Source organism: Hyperolius riggenbachi, chromosome 2 (genome assembly GCF_040937935.1).
Source record: "Hyperolius riggenbachi isolate aHypRig1 chromosome 2, aHypRig1.pri, whole genome shotgun sequence".
Taxonomy (NCBI): domain Eukaryota; kingdom Metazoa; phylum Chordata; class Amphibia; order Anura; family Hyperoliidae; genus Hyperolius; species Hyperolius riggenbachi.
This window is the reverse complement of record NC_090647.1, coordinates 274,618,456-274,641,742: the sequence shown is the minus strand read 5'-3', so window position 1 is coordinate 274,641,742 and position 23,287 is coordinate 274,618,456. Positions and strand designations below refer to the sequence as shown.

Here is a 23,287-nt window from a genome sequence, read left to right as displayed (position 1 = left end):
CTTTATATTTTTAAGAAGTCCGTCTATACTCACAGTACTACCCCAGATTGGGCTCCCGGTCTCTCTCCCATCCTTTTTTCTGCCTTCCCAAAATTGCATTTGTTAGAGTTAGAGATTTTGAAGTAAAACACAAGTCCTCTATGTGCTTTTGCAGTTAGTGATCTCAAATAGCACCTGTAAAAGCTTGTATCAAAGATCAGTTTAGATGTGCTTGACTTGGGAGATTTTGTTTTTGTTTTTTGCTTCACAGGAAATGGGCCACTAATATGGTTCCAACTTTTGGGTTTTTCTCTGATTGTTGTCAGTGTAACCGGCTTGTGGAAATGTCCTCTTTGCTCCTGGATTTCATTTTAATTTTTGCAGGCCTGCCATACAGATAACGGGTGTTAATTCTATTGCATTTACTAGCATGCTGAATTGGCATCTTGTATGATTTACATTTGGATATTTGATATCAGTTTCTCTGACTTTTTTTTTTCTTCCTCATTTTTTGCTGTGTGTGACAGATCACTGTAACAAAATCCTCAATTCCCTTTACATAGATGTTTTTCAGACAACTAACCATTTACTTTAATTCCCTTTCTGACACCTAACCTACCTCTGTAACATTACTCCTTTCTAATGACACATCCATCCTAACTGGTATCCAAAGAAATGTTAACCTTCACCTACCCTATCATCTAACAGTCCAAAAGATTGCCTCACCCTAAGGGCCAATTCACATGGCTGTTAAATGATGGTCCCGGCGTTCTTTGCCTAAGCGCTGTCCGTTGAAATAAATGGACAGTGCTTTATAAACATTGGCACAGTCATTTGCGCAAATTGGCTCAAGAATCAGGTGATTAGGGCATGGGGATTAGCAGGGATCTAATAGTCATACAAAGTATCAGTAATCGGGGGCCTAGGCGGTAAGTTGGGCCCAATCAAGTACTAGTAACCAATCAGCTATAGAAATAACCTATTGGATAAAAGGAAGGGAAGGAATAGAGAAGCAGATCTTCTATAGCAGCCATTTGGTGCCGGAGGGGGGAGGTTAGTGTTAGGCAAAACGTACTCCTCGGCTGTAATGAAAAGCATTAAGCAACCTTCTGCGCTGATTCCCGTCATGTTCCTAACCCCGCCGGGGGGCACGGATGTGCAGAGAGTAGCCAATCCTGGGAGCTACAATTAGTGTGCAGAATGAAACAATAGATCGAGTGTGGCATTTTTACATGTAACTATGTAACTATGTAAAAATGCCACACTCGATCTATTGTTTCATTCTGCACGCTAATTGTAGCTTCCAGGATTGGCTACTCTCTGCACATCCGTGCCCCCCGGCGGGGGTAGGAACATGACGGGAATCGGCACAGAAGGTTGCTTAATGCTTTTCATTACAGCCGAGGAGTACGTTTTGCCTAACACTAACCTCCCCCCTCCGGCACCAAATGGCTGCTATAGAAGATCTGCTCCTCTATTCCTTCCCTTCCTTTTATCCAATAGGTTATTTCTATAGCTGATTGGTTACTAGTACTTGATTGGGCCCAACTTACCGCCTAGGCCCCCGATTACTGATACTTTGTATGACTATTAGATCCCTGCTGATCCCCATGCCCTAATCACCTGATTCTTGAGCCAAGTGCTGGCCAAGAGCATTGTTCTCTTGGTTACTCTGCCCCCTCCATCGTGCGCCATGCCATAAGCCCTCCTGCCCCCTTCATAGAAACAGAATGCATCACTAACCTACAGGCTAGCAATGTGTCTGCTTTAACCTGGCACTCTCGTTTGAGGGATCAAGTGCCAATCCCTGCTGGGTGCCAGTCCTTGTACATGTGTACTAGGGTTAACCAAATATACCTTTTGTCATCTTCATTCCCTGCCAAATCCATGCACTTGGGTCCAAGATGGTGCTTTGGCTATGCAACAGCTGAACACTGGTGCCCAAATGAACTGTTTGTTGTAGAAAGATATTCCATGTACCAGCATTGGCTTTGCAATGCCGAATGGGTGCTGATTTTAACATATATATTTTGCACAGTATATTCTGCCTGGCACTCACAATTGGCCTGATTTACTAAGGCCTCCTTTACACTACTACTATGGCTTTATATAGCACTGACATCATCCATAGCACATCAGAGTTCATCAAACAATAAATGTCACAAACTCCCTCAGTGAAGCTCACAGTCTAATCTCTGCCATAGCCACAGTATAATATCCATAACCTACTCTGGACAAAATTGTGATGTTTTTTGGGGTGTGGGAAGAAACCAGAGTGGCCATAGCAAATCAACAAAAATGCTTGGAAAAGAATACAAAGACCCTAGAGATGGTGTTCTGGCCTTGATTTGAACTTAGAACCATAGTACTGTCAGCTGAGAGTTCAAGCCATTACATCACTGTGCTACCCAATACAGTGTGTGTCGCTACCTAATACATTGTGTAATAAGGCCACACAATAGCACATGCAAACACACTGCTTATATAACTCATTGGACATGTTCACATCTTTGCATAACATTGGATTGCATCATCCTAATGCACATTTCTGGATAACACAACATCCTGTTGTCAGCAATCGAGGTGTTAGAAAGAGGTTGGCATTGTAACTGAGGATGTGCATTTTATGATTATGTAGCTTCCATAGTTTAATCAGGCCCTAATTATTTTTAAAGCTGGAGAACAGAGAACTCAAAGCAAAACTGTAATGGGGCGTGGAGAAAAGTTACATACTTGCCTCAATAGTTTTTAGCCTTTTCCTGCTCCAGACCGCTACCCAAATCTTTATGGAGTTTAATGTTCCAGCACAGGGGTCCTTCTTTATCTCCATCTATCCACACTCTTGGCTCAGGATGAGCACATCCAGACTGAGCTTGCATGGATCTAACTTGAGCATGCCCTGTCACAATGCACTTGTCCATGTCCAGCTGCAAGAAACCACTGGAACAGTGGGCTTTAAAGAGAAAGTGACACCCATGCTAACCTAGAAATAAAATTGCATATAGAAGTAGAAAAATACTAGTTCTACTTACACAGCAGATGTATTGCACTGTTCATTTTATGATTCCTGTGAATTTTATAAAGGAAAAGCAGATAATCCTATTCTAGACAGTTTCCATCTTGGTTACCTTTGAGTGAAGCTAATCCTAACATCATTTCTTCCCTTACTCCTGTTTGTTTATTTTTTTTCTTCTCCTCTTGCTAATTGTGTATTAGTTACCCACCCTCCTCAGTCTTTAGACACTCCCACTGAGGTCTATAGTAGGAAATAAATGGAGGAGAGGAGGAATACATTATCAATAAAAATACCCCACAGCATGCAACTGTTTTGCCAGCCAATGGCAGTGGCAATTAAATAGCCAGTGCTTCTAAGGTATGTGATAACTCCAAACTATAACAGCAGAAAAAGTTTTGAATGCAGGATTAGCATCTTTATCACTTAATACACTCAGACCAGTTGCTGTTGAAATTTGATTTTTTTTTTTATGGTGACAATACCGCTTTAAGAGGACTACCAAGAGAAGTATTTTTTTTCCCTCTGACCTCAGATACACTTAGTGATCAGGCTATCTTGGCCTACATTGAGAAAAAGAAAACAAAAATGTCTGGCATTGAATGGTAAAAGTTTCCAGTCCTCACTTGGAACTGAGCAGACCATAGCAGGGATGGCTCAGAGTATAATTATAGTACAGTAGTAGTGCAACTGCAGTCATTTGCATACATTTGCACCTGAGATTTTATTTTACAAAAATTTCTCAAGAGGTTGACGGAATTGCTCTAATGCTATTTCACTACCTTACCAACAGCTTTTTGACATGATCTGCTGTGAACGTTTACTACCTTACAGGAGGTTTTTTTTTTTTTTATATGTACAGGCCAGCTTTGCTGTATCGTGTATGTAATTTGTTGTTCTCCAGCCTTTTATTACCTGGGTAAGTCCTCTTTCATGTGGGAGGCTTAAAACCTGGGCACTTACTAGTGCTCGGTATGGGCTGTAGAGAGGCAGCCACCGCACTGAGTCACATCTGAGCATGGGCGTACTCAGACGAGACGTGATGCGCTTTGCTGCCTTTCAATCTGTGTCAGTGCTGCCATTCAGCACAGTAAAATTGCAGCCTATGCCCTTGGCAGATGGGAGCTGAACTGCCCAAAAAGTACATTTCAGCCTCCTGTGTCAAAAAGGCCTTAAAGTGGACCCAAATTAAAAATACAAGATTTCAGAAATAAAATCTATTTTCTAAATTATAATAATAAATAGCAGCCTTTTTTCAGCGGAATGATGACAGATACAAAATATTTTACATTTATTGGAGGAACCCCTCCCTTCCTTTCATATTGCCAGGACAGAATCCGGCAGACTGGTGGAGGGGATGGTGTCCAGCAAAGGAGGAATTGCTAATGGCTGCCACCTGTATAACCCTAGTTATGAAAAGAGAATGGTGAAAAGCATGCACTGAAATGCTCATAGGCTTGAAGGAGTGTTTATTTATCTTTGTATGTGTCATAGTGGTGCAACTAAATATTTTGAATTCAAAAAATGTTTGGTTTGGGTCCGCTTTAATTGGGCCATATTGCTGAGGGCATTCTTTCTGCTAACTTGAACGCAATACTGCATGCATCTAAGATGCAATTTTGTAGAACAAATTTTTTTTGGATTGAGTTCAAGATTTATTTAATGAGAATTCTGATGTAATTGCTTTATCCTGTATATTTGAAGTTGGTTTAGAAACTGACTTGGCAGGTGCCCAACAGAAAAATAATTTCCATTAATATTACTGTTAGAATACTTGCTTTATTTTGTAATGTTAAATTAGATTTCCAGGCATAATCAAAGTGCGTGTTGGGGGAGAGCATAGCATACACTCGCCTCTTTTCTGGCAAGTCCTTTGATGTCGCATGGTAAATTTACTGCACTCCAATGAAAGTCTATGGGGTAGTTCACACTCCCCACGTTGTGGTACGCTGCACCAGAAGTGCCCTATCTAATATGCGGACATACCTTTGTTACTGCACGGCTCCTGCGGCAAACAGGAAGTCATGTAAGTCTACGGCAACACGCATGTATTGAAAAAAACAAACACCACAGTTTTTAGCATTGCCTATGCTCTGAAGTGTAGTTTAGCAATACGCTTACGTCATCGCTTGCCCAACAGGAAGTGAGCGTCACTTTCTGGCCGGATGCCAGCCGTGGATTACGCGTACTAATGCAGTAATCCCCTAAGGCCTGTTTTTGGAGGTGCAGACCACACCGCTGTGCCAATCTGCATTGTGAGGCCCACCTTGGGGTCTATGGCTAAATATTTGAGGCAGAGGATCAGCAGGACAGCCAGGCAACTAGTATTGTTTAAAAATAAATGAGTCAGCCTTCATATCCCCTTTAAAGGGGAACTGAAGGAAGAGGTATACGGAGGCTGCCATATTTATTTCCTTTTAATCAATACCAGTTGCCTGGCAGCCCTGCTGGTCTATTTCTCTGCGGTAGTATCTGAATAACACCAGAAACAAGCATGCAGCTAGTCTTGTCAGATCTGACTTTAAAGTCTGAAACACCTGATCTGCTGCATGCTTGTTCAGAGGCTATGGCTAATAGTATTAGAGGCAGAGGATCAGCAGGGCTGCCAGTCAACTGGTATTGCTTAAAAGGAAATAAACATGGCAGCCTCCATATACCTCTCTCTTCAGTTCCCCTTTAAATCTTTCATCCCCATTCGCCTTCTCCCAGAAGTTATCTCTGGTGTTATACTTTGAAATTCTACAACCATTGATGAACTAGGTATAGACACCAAGGCCACCCATAGTGTATTCAAAAAATGTATTTTACATGAAATCTCCTGCTTTCTACCATCGAATGATTAAAGTGACCCTGAACAGACCTAAAAAAAAAAATGCAATACTGAACTTACCTGGGGCTTCCGCAAGCTCCCAGTAGCCTGCGAGATCCCTCAGCACCCTCTTGGTTCCTTCCATTCTCCTGCTGGAGGCTATATTAGCTGCGCAACTTGGTCTGGAGCCTTGCGCAACTGCATGTGCAGCTTGATCACACACCAGTCGGCTTGAGCAGTCTGTGCGTGGTTCTCAAAAGAATGAACTGTGCACACGCAGAAAACTCGCGGCGACAGGTACGTGGACAGGCCGCGAAGGCACAGTTGCGCACAGCTCCCAGCGGGAAACCTGGGACCTATAGTACACTGAGGAAGCCCCAGGTAAGTTCAGTATTTTTTTTTCTAGGTCTGTTCAGGTTCACTTGAACAGCTGGCCTTGCCTAAGGCTGTGCACTATGCTTCATCCACACCTCTTCTGAATCGTGTGCTTGTGAACAGGGCTGTGGAGTCGGTCCTGAACTTATTATTCTACTAACTCCTCTTATTTACATATAGCAATTTTGTTGATTGAAAGTATGTAACATAAAAGGCATTTCATCACTACCAAAGCTTAGGAATTTTAAAGCTATGTTAAGATACTATACAATATGCGATAACATTTGGAAAGTGCATTTCTCCCATAAGTCTCAAAGCGCATAGATGTCTCAGATCAATAGTTGCAGGATGGACTGTGTTAGAGGAAATAGTCAGGTGTTCATAAATGCCAGACTAAACAGATGACTTTCCAGTTTGGACTTAAAGTGTACCAGAGATCATAAGCTACACAGAACCGATACTTTACCCGGGGCTTCCTCCAGCCCCATAAACACGTGCGAGTCCCTCGCCGTCCTCCCGTGGTCTGCCCTGGTAAATTGCTTCAGTTGTGTCCAGCTGGGTCTTCTGTGCATGCGCGGACGACCCAAACTGACGCGCCCCACATGGTTTCCTAGTAAGGGTGTAAGTGTATGACGTCAATGCACACCCTTACTAGGAAACCATGTGGAGTGAGCGTGTATGAACGGGAATGGTGGCACAGATTTTCATCCAATTCGATTATAATAATCAAATCGGATGGTCGATTGGCTGCCAAGTTGCCTGATGTATGGCCACCTTAAGGGACAGTTGGTGACAAGACCATGTGCTCTGTCCAGCGTTGTGGAAGATGTCAGCACTATATAAGTACTAAATAATAACATCTTTAAATCCCTTCTGGAATCTAAAAGGGAAGTCCTACTAGGGTTGCCGCGGTATACTGCAGTTTGCTTGTGCATTGTAATCATACCATGCACAGTCTTGGTATTTTTGGGGGGTGGGGCGGCGGGCGCACAAACAATAGCAGGGATAAGTAAATACTCACTTGCCAGCCTGCACGCTAAACTGGCTTCATTCTACTTCCTGTTCTTGCGTCCCATTTCCCTGAAACAGCGCCCCCTGGGCACTGTTACAAGGAAATGGAATGCAAGAATAGGAAGTAGAATGAAGCCAGTACAGCGTGTAGGACCTGCCAGCAAGTGAGTATTTGTATTCCCTGCCTCTGCTTCCCCCCTGGCTGTCTATACTGGGGCCACCTAGTACTGGCTACACTTATCCCTGGCTACCTATGCTGCGGCCACCTAGTACTGGCTACGCCTATTGCTTGCTACCTATGCTGCGGCCACCTACTACTGGCTACACCTATCCCTGGCTACCTATGCTGTGGCCATCTATTACTGGCTACTCTAAAGCCACCAGAGTGGTTGCTTTAGGTAATAGTTTACCCACATCACTGAACAGATGTGCTGATACTTGGCTGCCTACTGAGCAGAAAGCTCTGTCCTATGGATAGGGGAAAAGGAAAAGCAGTAGGCATCGTACAGACAGCCACAGCAGGGTAATACGAGAGGAAGAATGTTCCACTTTTGCGGAGTGCTAAACGGCAGGCCACTAATCTTGGGAAACGCTTCTATACATAGTAGGTTGTCACCCAAAACCAACAATAACCGTTCTTTTGTCTGAAGAAAGACTACTGTGCGCAGTTCTTTATCACCTATGGAATCCCTGTGTGCATGTAGGACCTGCCTATGGAGAAGTTTAGCTGCCTGGAATTTGGGTTTTCCGGCTGTTTTAGCTGATGTACTGATGCCATAAGGCATTTTCCAGGATTGTATGTGTGTGTTTTGCATGGTTTTCATATTTAGCATATTACAAAATGTAGTTTAGCTGACCCTGAGCCAGTGTTTCACTTGTTAATTTAGTTTGCATTTCCGGAGTGATGTTCTTTCTCTTGTTTATAGTTCCCTAGCTTTTTACCACTGTGACGCGTCATCACTGTGTTTTTCAATTGACTTGGGATAACAATATTTATCTTAAACATGTGCCAGTGACCGGGCATGCATGTCTGCAAGAGATTTGGCAAGAAGGCCTGTGGCCAGTGCCAGAATTTTTGAGCAACACAACGTGAAGTGCAAAAGGGTGTAATAACTTTAAGCTCTTGTTGTTTAATTTATAGCACAAGCTTCTGGAGGAAAACATCTCAGCCTTTCCATCTTGTATTTTGTTTTTCAGAAAACGGATTGGGAGGTGGCGGTTAAAAGCATTAATAAAAAGAACTTGTCAAAATCCCAGCTCTTGCTTGGAAAAGAGATAAAGATTTTAAAGGTAAGAGCATTTTCTTACTGGAATACAATTAAGGTTTGAATTCTAGATGTTAGTCTAATGCTAAGTATTAACTTCCCATAAGATTGATAGGTTGAACCGATAATTTCTGACACATCCGATCTGCTCCCGATCGATACCTGGATAGATATTGTATAGAAGTGATCTGAAAATTGTCCCTGTTATCCCTTAATCGATCTGGAGCAGATAGGACATGTCAAATTGAATGGTATGCACCTAGCATAAATGGACAATAACCTTTTTTGGAAGCACACTTATCTCAACAAAACAATAACACAGCGTGCATTTTTTTTATATCCATACCTGTTAACCTTATGATGAGATAACTCATCACTCATTGCTTCACAATGATGAAATAGAGATTTCCAATATCTGAGCACCTGTGATATGGATCTTGACTTGAAGTTTGATTTGTTTCCTGATTACACAGCTGCTGCTTACAGCTTATAAACCTCACCTGTGGCTAAGGAAACAAATACAGACTATCTTGATAGAAAGCCCCAGCAATGATTGCACATCAGTAGGAATGGCTGAACACGTTCGCCGGCGAGTGGTTCCCAGCGAATAATGGCCACTCGTCGTTTTGGTTTTCTACCACAATGTTGGTGTCCATAGCGACGGAAGTGCTCAGATGTAGTGCCCATGCTCCGATAAGCCCCAGCTGAAGGACTTTACGGGCCAGATAGAGGATCTAGGTGGCGCAGGAGGACAGCAAGGGAACAATGATCCTGAAGGGTTCTGGAGAAAGCGCCCAGGTATGTATATACCTGTACACTTTAACATACCCTGCAAATTTGGTTATTCAAACATGTTTGGGGGCTTTTGCTATTAAATTCCGTGGTTATTGACCTTTCTTTAAAAAAAAAAAAACTTTTAAAAAGGATTTACACAAAATATGTATTTTTGGGGGACTTTTCCCATCCGCCATACCCCTGTCAGGGCTTTTGTACACTTTGTACACCTTTTTGTAAAGAAATTGAGGCTGCACAGATGCCCTGGAGGTTTTAGAAGCCCGCCTGCTATTTAGTCAATGGACCCAAAATTGTGATGTTTGAGTATCTCTACACAGCAGAGAATAAATCTCGCTTCAGAGCTCAAAGTTAGCAGGGGCTCGTGTGCCCCTGCTAAACCGCCGCTATCGCTCCGCTAAATGGGGTTCCCTTCACCCCCAAACCCCCCACTGCAACACTTGGTCGCAGACTTAGTCGCTCCTGGAGGCAGGGCTATCCGCCGCAGCCCTGCCTCCAGTCACGTCTATCAGCGGCGCATCTCCGCCTCTCCCCCGCCCCTCTCAGTGAAGGAAGACTGAGAGGGGCGGGGGAGAGACGGAGATACGCGCTGACAGACTCGCGTGGGGCAGGGCTGCGGCGGTTAGCCCTGCCCCAACCAGGAAGCGCTCCCCCACTGCACCGAGGGGATTTGGGGGATGAGGGACCCCCGTTAAGCCGCGGGATAGCGGCGGTTTAGCAGGGGCACACATGCCCCTGCTATTTATGAGGTCTGAAGCGAGATTTATTCTCGCTTCAGACTCTCTTTAAGAAGGTACAGTCTGGGAAAACAAGAATTGAGCTAAGGAGCACTGGCCCTTTAATAGTTAGTGCCAAACAGTTGCATGCTGGGGGTTCTTTTTATCTATAATATATTCCTCCTCTTCCATTTTATTGCCTAGCTGCCTATCTGAAACTTGAGCCCCCTGCTCACTTGTGTTTAAACAAGCAAGGATGAGGTGAGTAAAGGGCAGAAATGACCTCAGGATTTAGCCTAAACCAGTGATGGCTAACCTAGGCACTCCAGCTGTGACAAAACTACAAATCCCATCATGCCTTTGCCTCCCAGAGTTATGCTTAGAGCTGTCAGAGTACTGCAATGCCTCATGGGACTTAAAGTTCCACCACAGCTGGAGTGCCAAGGTTAGCCATCACTGGCCTAAACTGTGGGGAAAAGACATGGTTCCCTCCAGGAACAGAATTCTCTTCATTTACTATATAAAATTCACTGAAATCAAAACATGAACAGTACAATACACATTATGTAAGTAGATCAAGTATTTATCTGCTTATTTATGTTTTGTTTTTTTTCCCCTGGCATAGTATGGCTAATCCTACTGCTTTAGAGGAGCTGTTAGGTATAGGGTCTCAGAGAAAAAAAACACATATATCAGTAGCTAAATATTGGCTGTACTTACATTACATATGCATTTCACTGTCCACGTTTTGGATCTCACAGAATTTTTATATAGTATTTGCAGAGAATGATGCTCCTGACAGCTCATGGCAGGTTTCATGTTTGTCTGTCTTGTATGAAGCCAATTGTGATGTAATATCCTCCCTTACCCTGCTTCCTAAAGAGTCGACTCGCAAAAAAGATCAGGATCAAAGATCCTAATGGTTCATGATCCGGACAACACTACCGTGCAGTGAATATTAATTAGCCATGTGGCTAGGAACAATACCTGACTCCTGCAGTATACTCTAACGGAACATGTGCCCTGTGAACAGTACATTGATTTTTCAGTGCTGTGAGTTGGACTGCAAGTTACAAGGTGCTGTAACATGAGCCTGTAACTTATCACTGTGAAAGCAGCCTTAAGGCGGGATAGGGAAATGAAGGGGAGGACCAAGGGAGTGCAGTGGGGAGAAGAAGCAGCCCCAGAATGCTTTGCAGTATCTGTTATGCGGCCTGCTGGCCTCCTTAGGAGCTTGGGAATAAAGAGCCTTGCTGTTCAGCAAACATCAAAGTAAGAGAGATTTTTAACTTTAGTATTGCCTTTTTGGCTTCCTTCTAAACTGTTTAACACAGGAGAATAGAGAGGTTTAAATTAGCTTTTGCAGCCTGACAAGTTACTCTTTAACAGTTTCACAGCATCAGAACTTTGTTTTTTCTTACCAAAGCCTAATTTTTAGCTACACATAAGCTAAGCTCCGTCCCATCAAAGAAAACTGCTCGGGCATTTTTCCCCTGATGCTGTGCAAAGCATGATGGGATTTCTGATGATGATCTCGTTGCCTAGCAACTGGGAGGTGTGATAAGGACACAGACAGTTGGAACTGTTTCTCATGCTCCCTGTCACCTCCTTTCAATCAAACAGATGGCTGCCCTCATGAAATCACAAACATTTGCCTGTTTTTAAAACAGGGTGGGTAAGAGATTATATTACCAATGTATTTTAATTAACATAACTAATGTAACTTAAAGAGAAACTCCGACCAAAAATTGAACTTTATCCCAATCAGTAGCTGATACCCCCTTTTACATAAGAAATCTATTCCTTTTCACAAACAGACCATCAGGGGGCACTGTATGGCTGATATTGTGGTGAAACCCCTCCCACAAGAAGCAAGAAAAGTACGTACGGCAGTTTCCTGTCTGTGAACCTTGCTGCATTGTGGGAAATAGCTATTTACAGCTGTTTCCAACTGCCAAAAAAACATGCAGCAGCTACATCACCTGGCAACAGTAAAAATGTCACCATGTAATGTCAGAATGTAAATTAGGGATTTAAAAGATTTTACAATGGGCAAACACTGACTAAATCATTTATACATAATTATTGTAAAAATGAAGCACTTTATTACATTATTTTCACTGGAGTTCCTCTTTAATGACAGTATGTTTGTTTAGGCTGACGTTCCTCTTTAATTATATTTTTTTTCTCTTTGGGAGCTTAAAAAAAGTAACATGGGGTGAAAAAGCTTTGTGAATCATGCCCATTGTCTCAATATTCCACATCATTAGACATCTGAGAAAATGTTAATCTGACTACTGATGTTTTGTACTACTCAATGGAGAAACAGGCCTTCAGGAAGCGAGTCAAGCATCACTTCCTTAGGTGATTTCAAACATCGCCCTATAAAGGAACTGTCCTTCCTGATCAATGTTCAATGAAGATGACCCTAGTCTTTGAAATAATTTTGGCAGATTTGATGTCGTTCTGAAATTTGTCTAATCTGTTAAAGATATTTCATAGCTTAGAGTGGCCTTAGGGTAGATGGCTTGGCATTGGTTGCCAGGGTTCGATTTACACCACTGCTGTTTGTATCATTCAAATACACTCACCTAAAGGATTTTTAGGAACACCTGCTTCAATGCATTTAGGGGTGTGGTTCTGGTCAAGACAATCTCCTGAACCCCAAACTGAATGTCAGAATGGGAAAGAAAGGTGATTTAAAGTGGAATATAACTCTGCATTTCAACTTTGCTCTAAAACATTATTTACAGTATATTATATGCAACCAGCTTTTTGTTTGTACTAGACCAGCATTGGAAGGGTTACACAGAGCTTTAAAGTTCCTGGAGAGAACTGCAGACGCATCCAAAGCTTACATAGATACATTTTGTTTACATAAATGTACCTAAGTGTTGAATGTGACTCACTCTCTCTGACTGAGAAGGAGCTGGAGGACAGCCAAAGATTGTGTAACATTTATTACTTGTTACATTCTTTTTAGTTAAATGTATCTATCTGAACTTCTGCATATCTCTCCACGGAACTTTAAACCTCTGTGTTTAACCCTTCCAATGCTGGTCTAGTAAAAAAAAAAAAAATGCTGGTTGCATATAATATGCTGTGAATAATGTTTTAGAGCAAAGTTGAAATGCAGGGTTATATTCCGCTTTAAGCTATTTTGAGCGTGGCATGGTTGTTGGTGCCAGAGGGGCTGGTCTGAGTATTTCAGAATCTGCTCAATTACTGGGATTTTCGCGCACAACCGTTTCTAGGGTTTACAAAGAATGGTGTGAAAAGGGAAAAACATCCAGTATGCGGCAGTCCTGTGGGCGAAAATGCCTTGTTGATGCTAGAGGTCAGTGGAGAATGGGCTGACTGATTCAAGCTGATAGAAGAGCAACGTTGACTGAAATAACCAAGGAATGCAGCAAAGCATTTGTGAAGCCACAACACGCACAACCTTGAGGCGGATGGGCTACAACAGCAGAAGACCCCACCGGGTACCACTCATCTCCATTACAAATAGGAAAAAGAGGCTACAATTTGCACAAGCTCACCAAAATTGGGCAGTTGAAGACTGGAAAAATGTTGCCTGGTCTGAGTCTCGATAGAGTCAGAATTTTAGTGTAAAACTTTTTTATTGTTTTTTAACATGAAAAACGGCATAAACCCAACAGGCATCTACCGTTCCCGCCCCTCACCCAGCCCCTTCCCACCTTTCAGGCAGAATATATAGGATATACAAATACGTTATTCAGTTTGAGGACTACATCTAGCATTATATATAGTGGTCACAGATCCAAGTTGCAGAATTTCAGCCAACATTTCCATATTTTATAAAACTTTTTGGTAGATTTCCTAGCTTCATAGACAGATTTATATATAGGGACATCCTGGTTAATCTCCTTTTTGAGACCCGATAATGAGGGTGGGGATTGTTTTTTCCACTACAGCGCAATTGCTCTTCTGGAGTACATAAGCACTAAACGAGCCAAGTATAATTTTTTGTCAGAGAGAGAAGTGTCTCCAAAGACGCCGAGGAGTAGGGCCTTAGTAGTGTAAGGTATTACCCCATTGAATATTAGAGATAGCATATCATGAACATTGGCCCAAAACTCTTTTATTCTAGAGCAATTCCAAAACACATGTATAAAATCAGCCCCATCTTCCTGGCATCTCCAGCATCTCCCGGATTCACCTTGTTTCATCTTAGATAGTTTATAGGGGTGAAATAAGTTCTATACAGGTACTTGAGCGAGGTCAGTTTATGTCGTACAGCTATTGGGGTGGTTATAATATGGGCCAGAGCGTCATCCCATTCTTTTTGTGTAAGGTCCGGGATATCGGCTTGCCACTTAAGCAGAAGCTTTGTGTTGCGGGTGGCTTCCTCATTAATAAGTATAATATATATTTGAGAGGTCAGTCCAGAGTGTGAGAGAAGATCTTCCAAGGGGTGGGATTGCACTAAGAGGTCAGCTGTTTTGAACTGAGTTTGAAAGGCATGGCATAGCTGAAGATATCGGAATAACATCGAATTCGGCAGATCAAATGACTGTTTAAGGTCGTTAAACTGGCGAATAGAGTTATTTTCAGTGATATCTCGTAGCTTAAGTATACCCTTATTTGCCCATATACAGGGATCAGGAACGGAGGCAAAATCCCGTAGTTTAGCATTGTTCCAAATCGGGGTGTGAGGGGACCATTGCCCTATACGAGATAGGTATTTGCCCGCAGTTTCCCATATAGCGGCAGTGGTTTTCATAGGGGTAGTTAATGCGGGGAGGGCTTTGGGGCCTCGAAAAGGGAGGCTTGAAAGGGCGTTGAAGGAGCCCAGTATAGCTGCCTACAGCACTGTGGCTGGGTTATACTTGGATTGGGCAAACCACCAATATATAGTAGTAAGAACAGCCGATCAATAATAAAATTTGAGTTTAGGACGTGCAATCCCACCCCTATCTACAGGAAGCTGTAAGCTGTTTAACCTCCCCGGCGTTCTATTGAGATCGCCAGGGAGGCTGCGGGAGGGTTTTTTTTTAATTAAAAAAAAACTATTTCATGCAGCCAACTGAAAGTTGGCTGCATGAAAGCCCACTAGAGGGCGCTCCGGAGGCGTTCTTCCGATCGCCTCCGGCGCCCATAATAAACAAGGAAGGCCGCAATGAGCGGCCTTCCTTGTTTTGCTTAGATCGTCGCCATGGCGACGAGCGGAGTGACGTCATGGACGTCAGCCGACGTCCTGACGTCAGCCGCCTCCGATCCAGCCCTTAGCGCTGGCCGGAACTTTTTGTTCCGGCTGCGCATGGCTCAGGCGGCTAGGGGGGCCCTCTTTCGCCGCTGCTCGCGGCGAATCGCCGCAGAGCGGCGGCGATCAGGCAGCACACGCGGCTGGCAAAGTGCCGGCTGCGTGTGCTGCACTTTATTTGATAAAAATCGGCCCAGCAGGGCCTGAGCGGCAGCCTCCGGCGGTGATGGACGAGCTGAGCTCGTCCATACCGCTCAGGAGGTTAAAGCAATACGGGGAGAGGAAGAGGCCAACAGGAATGACCCAACAAGCTTATCCAATTCTGAGAAAAAGTGATTAGGGATCAGCACAGGTGTGTTTCTGAAGATATATAATAGTTTAGGGAGCACGCACATTTTGAATAAATTACTGCGCCCAATTAAAGTTAGAGGGAGTGTTGCCCATGCTCTCAACTTCCCCTTGATGAAGGTCAAGAGGGGGTTCAAATTCAGTTTACAGTAGTCTGACTCAGTGGCAGAGACATCAATGCCGAGATACCGAATTATAGAAACTACTTGAAGGGGGTGTGATTGTGGTAATGAGGAGAGGTAGGGATCTAGCGGCAGTAATAGCGACTTATGCCAATTAATCACTAGTCCAGAGAATTTCCCAAATTCCTGAATTATGGAAAGAGCTGCGGGTAGGGATGTGTGCGGGTCAGCTAAGTATAATAGCAGATCATCCGCGTATAGGGAGACTTTTTCCTCCAAGCCTGCTATTTTGAGTCCGGAGACCTCAGCTGAGGAGCGAAGAATCGCCGCCAGGGACTCCACTGCCAAAGCAAAAAGCGCAGGTGACAGCGGACACCCCTGCCGGGTGCCACGACCCAGATTAAAAAAGGGGGAGATCCTATTCCCCGTCCGAATCCTGGCCTTGGGGGCTGAGTATAAGGCTTTGATGTAAGTAATAAACTTCGGGCCTACCCCAAATTTCTTGAGCACCTCCTCCAAATATATCCACTCAACACTGTCAAATGCTTTTTCGGCATCAAGCGATGCAATGACCCTAGAGCCACTGTTGATGTGTCGAGTGGATATATTTGTGAACAACCTCCTCAAGTTAATGTCGCATCCCTTTCCAGGAATAAATCCTGATTGGTCTTTATGAACTATTGATGTGATTACAGTGTTTAAGCCAGCCTTTCTCAACCTTTCTACCCTGGAGGAACCCTGCAAATAACTTTGGAATACCAGGGAACCCCTGCTAACATTTTTTTGATCTCGAGGAACCCCTGCATTTATTTTGGAGGAGGCATGGCCTTTAAAAGTTTGTGTGGCTGTTTATTTCACTACACCTATTACACTACCACTCATTATACTGTCTCCTGACCCCCCAATTTAGTGCTTTTTGTTGAAGTATCACCTATTATAATGTGCTCTATTATACTACCCCCACGATGGGGAAAATGCCAAGGAACCCTTGCAGAGTACTCAAGGAACCCTGGGGTTCCAGGGAACCCTGGTTGAGAGAGCCTGGTTTAAGCGAATGGCCAGGATCTTAGCTAGGATCTTACTATCTACGTTTAGGAGGGAGATGGGTCGATACGACGAGCACAGAGATGGGTCCTTATCTTTTTTTAGGGATAACCGTAATTAAGGCTTCAGACATTGTGGGCGAGACCCCCCCCCCCTTCCTTTAGAATTTCTTTAAATAAAGACAGGAGTTTAGGGGCCAGTTGTTTGCTGTATTTCACATAGAACTCAGAGGGGATTCCGTCCAATCCTGGGGTTTTCCTGGGTTTCAGGGAGGATATCGCCTGACAGACCTCCTGAAGGTCAATATCTGCCTCCAATAAGTCTGTATCCTCGGCAGATAATTTAGGGAGGTGCATGTTTAAGAGATATTCTTGTATATCTAATGATGTTTTGGAAATAACAGAAGTGTATAGCTTTTCATAATATGTACGGAATTCAGCATTGATGTCACCAGGGTGGGTCAGTTCAACCCCTGCATTAGAGGTAATCTTGGCAATTTGGGTCATAGACTTTTCCTGGCCTACCAACTGAGCTAGTAGCCGACCAGTCTTATCCCCATGCTCAAATATCCTAACCGTCTTAGTTTGAAGATTTTGTTGTGTGTAGTCTGTCTGTTTAGCTAAGAGTGCAAGTAGTGACGCTTGCCACAGATTATAGTCATCATTGGTCTTAGTTTGGATGTATGCCTGCTCTGCTTCTTGCGTCTTCCTTTCAAGTGTTTGTAGTACTATAGTGGATTGTCGTTTTCTCTTCCGCTATGGCAGCCAAATATGCTCCTCTTGTTACCGCTTTATAAGCGTCCTACTTAATAAGGGGAGGGAACAGGGTCATGCGGTGTTTGCCAATACTCCCTCATCCTGTCCATCACATAGTGCTTTATTCTAGGTATCTCGAACCAGTGCGGTGCAATCCTCAATACAGAATCGGAAAGTGATGTGCCAAAATGTAGTTGCAATTCCAGTGGGCAGTGGTCCGATATACCCCTAGGTAGCATCTTAATGTCATGAATAAGCGAAAGACCTATGGAAGTGGCGTATACCAGGTCAATACGTGATAGAGTATGATATGAGGCTGAATGACAGGTAAATCCTGAAATGTTTGGATGCTTCCAGCGCCACACATCATGCAGAGAGAAAGCTTGCGACCAATCATATAGTGCAGGGGATTCAGAAGGTCTAGGTATTAATCTATCTGATACTGCAGACGGGACCATATTAAAATCGCCTAAGAGATAAACATAGGGGGTTGAGAATTTTGATATTTTTTGCATCAGAGTGTAAAGTAATTCTGTTGATCCCGGCGGTGGGTTGTATAGTCCCACGATCAGCAAGGTAATCTCATGTATTTTAGCATGAAGAATGACATAGCGACCGGAAGCATCCAGTTCTAGGTGTACCAGCTGGAATGGGAGCCCCTTCTTGATTAGCACGCTAACACCTCTGGAGTATGAGGAATACGTGGAGTTATAAGAGTTACTTATCCACGGTTTTTTAAGAGTTAATAGCTTGCTGCCAGTCAGATGGGTTTCCACCAAAATTATTAAATGGGGAGCGTGTCTTTTAAGAAAGTTAAAGACCAGTGACCGCTTTATAGAGAAGTTCAGGCCTCTAGTATTACATAGGATACAGTTAACTTTTTCTCTCTTGTTAGCCATAATCTACAAGTATGCACAGCATAAAAGCAAGTATCCACATAGCATATGTACGAAGGTTTAGCCCATTAAATGAGAAGAGAGACCAGGTGAAATTAGTTTGACCGGGAACCAGAGAATTCCTCCCCCCTGCCCACCCCCCACTCCCATACCTTTTCCCACCCCACAGCTTCAACCCAAACTCGAAGTTGTCTAATCCCTGAACCCCCAAAACATGAAGCATGGTCTGCGCAGTTAACTGATCCCTGTTAGCTCCGCATGCGGATTCCCCATCAGTAAAAGGGAAGACATTATATAAACAGAAGGGGAGAGCAGCTGCTGCTTCTTATGCGTACTGTTGATTAACTCCTAAACCCAACGCTATAACAAGTCGCCTTTGCCCAGGACTTGATCGTTCTCCCCTCCCAGGAAGCCATCTATCAAACTATAAATACATAACGTATAATCCTAGTGATCTCCAGGAACAGGGTAGTCTGAAGATAGATCAGTTTTGATCACTTATGGAGCAGGGCTAAGTCACACTACCGTTTCTACAACCCCCCCCCCTCCTTTCCAGAAAGACTCGTCCCTATGTGAATCACAGGACCCCCCCCCCCCCCCCCACAGATATAACCACGCACAGAGGGCCCCGTAATCCACCAAGGAGCAGATGGCACCCATATTCTTTTGTTTACAACGTCCATCCTTGGGTGAGCCGCCAGTAAGGAAGAGTTGCATATAACCAATCATAATCAGATCAGAATTTGCTAAAAGCGACCGAGGTGCATATCCTGGCGGCAATAGATGCAGTGGGCCTAGTAGGAATTCCAGGCATTACAGTTCTTGGATGGCATTATCAGTTCTGCGGGTGTCACTGTTCATGCTACCGGGGGGAGTTGCAGTAAGTGTCAAACACTTTAAGGTGACAGTAGAATCAGACCCGCTTCCATCATGGCTATGAGCATAGGTTGCCAGGGTATCGATCAGTCTCTGGGCAGCAAGGGAAAAAGAAATAAAGATAGTCTTACCATCCTCCTTTAGTCTTTCAGCTCATCAAGCCAGTCCGAAGCTTCTGACGCAGTCAAGAAGTGTGCTTTTTCGTTGTGCGTCACACGGAGCTTAGCCGGGAATAACATGGCGTATTGAAGGCCCTTGTTGCGTAGTCGTGACTTCACTGTGTCAAACAGCTTTCGCTTGCGCTGTGTTTCCGTGGCCAAGTCAGGGAAAAACATGAGTAGCGTTTTCATAGCGGATTTCCTCCATCTTTCTTGCTTCTTTGAGAATGGTGTCTCGGTCCTGAAAGTTCAACATTTTGAAGATGAAAGGGTGCGGGCGGTTTCCAGGCAGTTTGGTGGTAACAGGAATACGGTGTGCACGCTCCACAATGAAGCAGGTAGAGAAAGGAGCGTTGGGGAACAGTTGGCGGAGAAGGGTGTTAATAAACGATACCGGGTCATTACCTTCTGCTCCATCCGGTAGGCCAAGGATACGTATATTACTCCGCCGATTGCGGTTCTCACTGTCCTCCGCCCTTTCTTCTAAGCGTCGGATCCGAGTGATGGCCTCCTCTGAGGTTTTTCGTATGGGAGGGATAGCATCCTCGCATTCCCTGACTCGGCGCTTAACTTCACTCACGCGGTCTCGGATATTGCGTACATCTTGTCGGAGCGTGGAGACCTGAGTTTCAACATGGTCTATCTTCAGCGCAAGCGAGTCTCGCGTCTCAGCGATAAGATCCTTGCAGGCTGTGACCGCAGCAAAGACCATGGCTAGATCCGGCTGATCTGTGTTACCTTCGGGCTCCATGGTCTGAATGCCCTTCGTCTTCATCTGCTTAGGCAAGATGGCAGCTGGGCCTACTTCCGGCGTGCGCGAGGAGCCTTTATTAGTTTTGGTTCCCCGCGACTTCCTAGCTTCGGAGGACATCAAGCGGGCGTACAGGTGTAGGAGGTTATAGCCAAGTAAGCAGCAGTGGCTAAGAGTGAAAATTAAGCCAGGATTAGCGTAGATTGGATCGGCTGCATACGGAGCTCCTCTTCCTCACGTCCTCTCAGGTCCCGCTCATAGCCACGCCCCCCCCCTAGAGTCAGAATTTGGCGTAAACCGAATGCGAACATGGATCCATCATGCCTTGTTACCACTGTGCAGGCTGGTGGTGGTGGTGGTGGTGGTGTAATGGTGTGGGGGATGTTTTCTTGGTACACTTTAGGCCCCTTAGTGCCTTTTGGGCATTGTTTAAATGCCACGGGCTACCTGAGCATTGTTTCTGACCATGTCCATCTCTTCATGACCACCATGTACCCATCCTCTGATGGCTACTTCCAGCAGGATAATGCACCATGTCACAAAGCTTGAATCATCTCAAATTGGTTTCTTAAACCTGACAATGAGTTCACTGTACTAAAATGGCCCTTGCAGTCACCAGATTTCAACCCAATAGAGCATCTTTGGAATGTGATGGAACGGGAGCTTCATGCCCTGGATGTGCATCCCACAAATCTCCATCAACTGCAAGATGCTATCCTATCAATATGGGCCAACATTTCTAAAGAATGCTTTCAGCACCTTGTTGAATCAATGCTACGTAGAATTAAGGCAGTTCTGAAGGCGAAAGGGAGTTAAACATTGTATTAGTATGGTGTTCCTAATAATCCATTAGGTGAGTGTATATGTTGTTTTTTGTGTTTTTTTAACTGAAACGAACACAAATTTAGAAAACTAGCACACTTTGCATTACAGTGAAGCACAATAAAAACCGAAAGAATGTGTTTCCTTTGAATTATCGTTCAGCTATAAATCGCTGTTGCACCACTGTGGTTATTAGTATTCTGGATAGTCGGTGAACATGAATCATGTTAATACAGAACAAGCTCTTTGAGCAAGAAACTTGCAATGTGAGGCCAAATCTCAATGATAAACCTCTGGGTGCTTAAAATGCAAATCAATGCCACAAAGAGGATTTTGAGCTTTGATAAAACAGATGCCATGGAATACTGCGAAGGTAATCTCTTTAGTAATTAGTTAACCCCATTTTTGCTGTTAACATTTTTTATACAATGACATTTTAGTGAGCTGTCATGTAAAATATTCTGCAGTGATATACAGTAATCTCATATATTTAAAAGCCATCTGCCTCTGGATTTCTCGATGAGGTTCCACAGTGTGATATGTTTATAGAGCCTGGCACAGACATGAGATATTTGTAGCCCAGAGTAATTTATAAAGATCACTTTGAGCATAAGTATTATAACCAGATCTGTAGAGACCGACTCTAATGCTGGGTACACACTGAGATTTTATGGTCGATTTACTGTCAGATCGATTATTTCCAACATGTCCTATTTGCTTTCCGATCGATTTCCTATTAAAGTTAACGTAAATCGAGTGGAAAATGCTCGGAAATTGATTGGAAAGCAAATCGGGCATGTTGGAAATAATCGATCTGACAGTAAATCGACCATAAAATCTCATAGTGTGTACCCAGCATAAGGCTCCTGGCCAGGTAGTACCACAATGCAGGATGTTTACCTTGCAGATCAAAAGCGACTTCATGCAAGGGATCAGCCCTTACAAATTACTGAACGGGAGGCTACTTACATATGACCAGTTCTGAGGAGTCGGCGCAATTTTTGGCCACCTGGAGTTGGTGGTTTCATAAACTGAGAAGTTGGATGATTTTTGTACCGACTCCACAGCCCTGTATATAACGTATCAGCACAAATAGTCCAAGTTCCAAAGGAAGCGCAGCCAAAGTGATTGCTCCTCAACAACACGTCAAACCATGTATATCCAATTTTCGCACACAATTCCTTAGGAAGAAAACTGAGACTCCATCACTGGTGCTTCAGTTTAACAAATGTGCCCACCCCCAGGGATAATAATGTGCTCACTAAATGACATACAACCCAAATCACAAGGCCTCACAGCGCATATATCTCTCCTTAGGCACTTCTAGCATCTGGTTGAACTGCTCCACATTTTACTATACCAAATCTCCTGAAAGGTGATTGCTTCCAGTGGGTGCAGAAAAAAAAACAAAAAAAACCCCATACGTTTCTAAGTGTAGATATCTCAAATGTTTCTGTATTTAGTATGTCTCATCTATAAAGTTAACACTTTGTCAGTGCAATAGTTTCAATAAAGCCTCCAATAAAACCTCCAGGGTCCATATGACAGGGACCCTTTAAATAACAACCTCACCCCACTGGTTTCACTGAACAGCTTCAACAGAGATGCCACCCTGGATGTGAGTTTTCACACATTTTCCATGATAGTTAGCGAGTGTTTTGGATTATGGCAAAATATATTAAATTTGAAAGAATGTGTGCAACGTGCGAGAAAAAGCAAACAGCTGCGCGATTTGAAATTATGGCAAAACATGCAAACAAACTCTAATGTTGTGCGTTTGTTTAATTCATTTGGGATGGCAGGCTCTGGTCCCTCACAGAGCTGTTTGTTTTTTCTTTTTCTAATCACTTCCCAATAACTTTGATTGGCTCACAGTGATCAGGGGGTCAGGAGTTTTGTACGGTCGGGGACGCGCTATTGCATCCCGTACTTAGGAGTTGGCATTAAGGCTACTTGCACACTAAGACACTACTTACACACTAGTTAGGTGCTACGTCAAGGTCGCATAACGTGCACATAACGCAACGCATGGTGGTGGTGGCAGAGGACGTTAGCAAAGAGCCGCGTTAAGCGGCTCTTTGATGCGTCCGTGATGCGTACTATAGTACGCATGCGCTGGTGGAGACCACGTGAGCGGAACACTCCGCATCACGTGGTCCCGCCAGTAACATCAGTGAATATTAATTAGCCATGTGGCTAATCACTGCGCCTGTGCAAGCAGGCTAACGCGGCAAAGCCACTCTAACGCTATAGCATGCTGCACTCTAAGATTGACGTGCAGCATTACAATGTAACGCAACGTGGGCACTGTGAACAGCCCATTGCAGTTAC

The 23,287-nt window shown here is 43.9% G+C and overlaps 1 protein-coding gene across 2 annotated transcripts in view; it reads left to right on the top strand.

Annotated features, from left to right (window-relative positions):
* Positions 1 to 23,287, top strand: part of ULK2 (unc-51 like autophagy activating kinase 2) — a 158,995-nt gene that overhangs the window by 1,488 nt on the left and 134,220 nt on the right. For both annotated transcript variants that reach the window (XM_068268721.1, XM_068268720.1), the window contains exon 2: positions 8,385 to 8,477. In XM_068268721.1, coding sequence (XP_068124822.1) covers positions 8,385 to 8,477 — 93 coding nt within the window. The remainder of the gene's footprint in view (positions 1 to 8,384; positions 8,478 to 23,287) is intronic.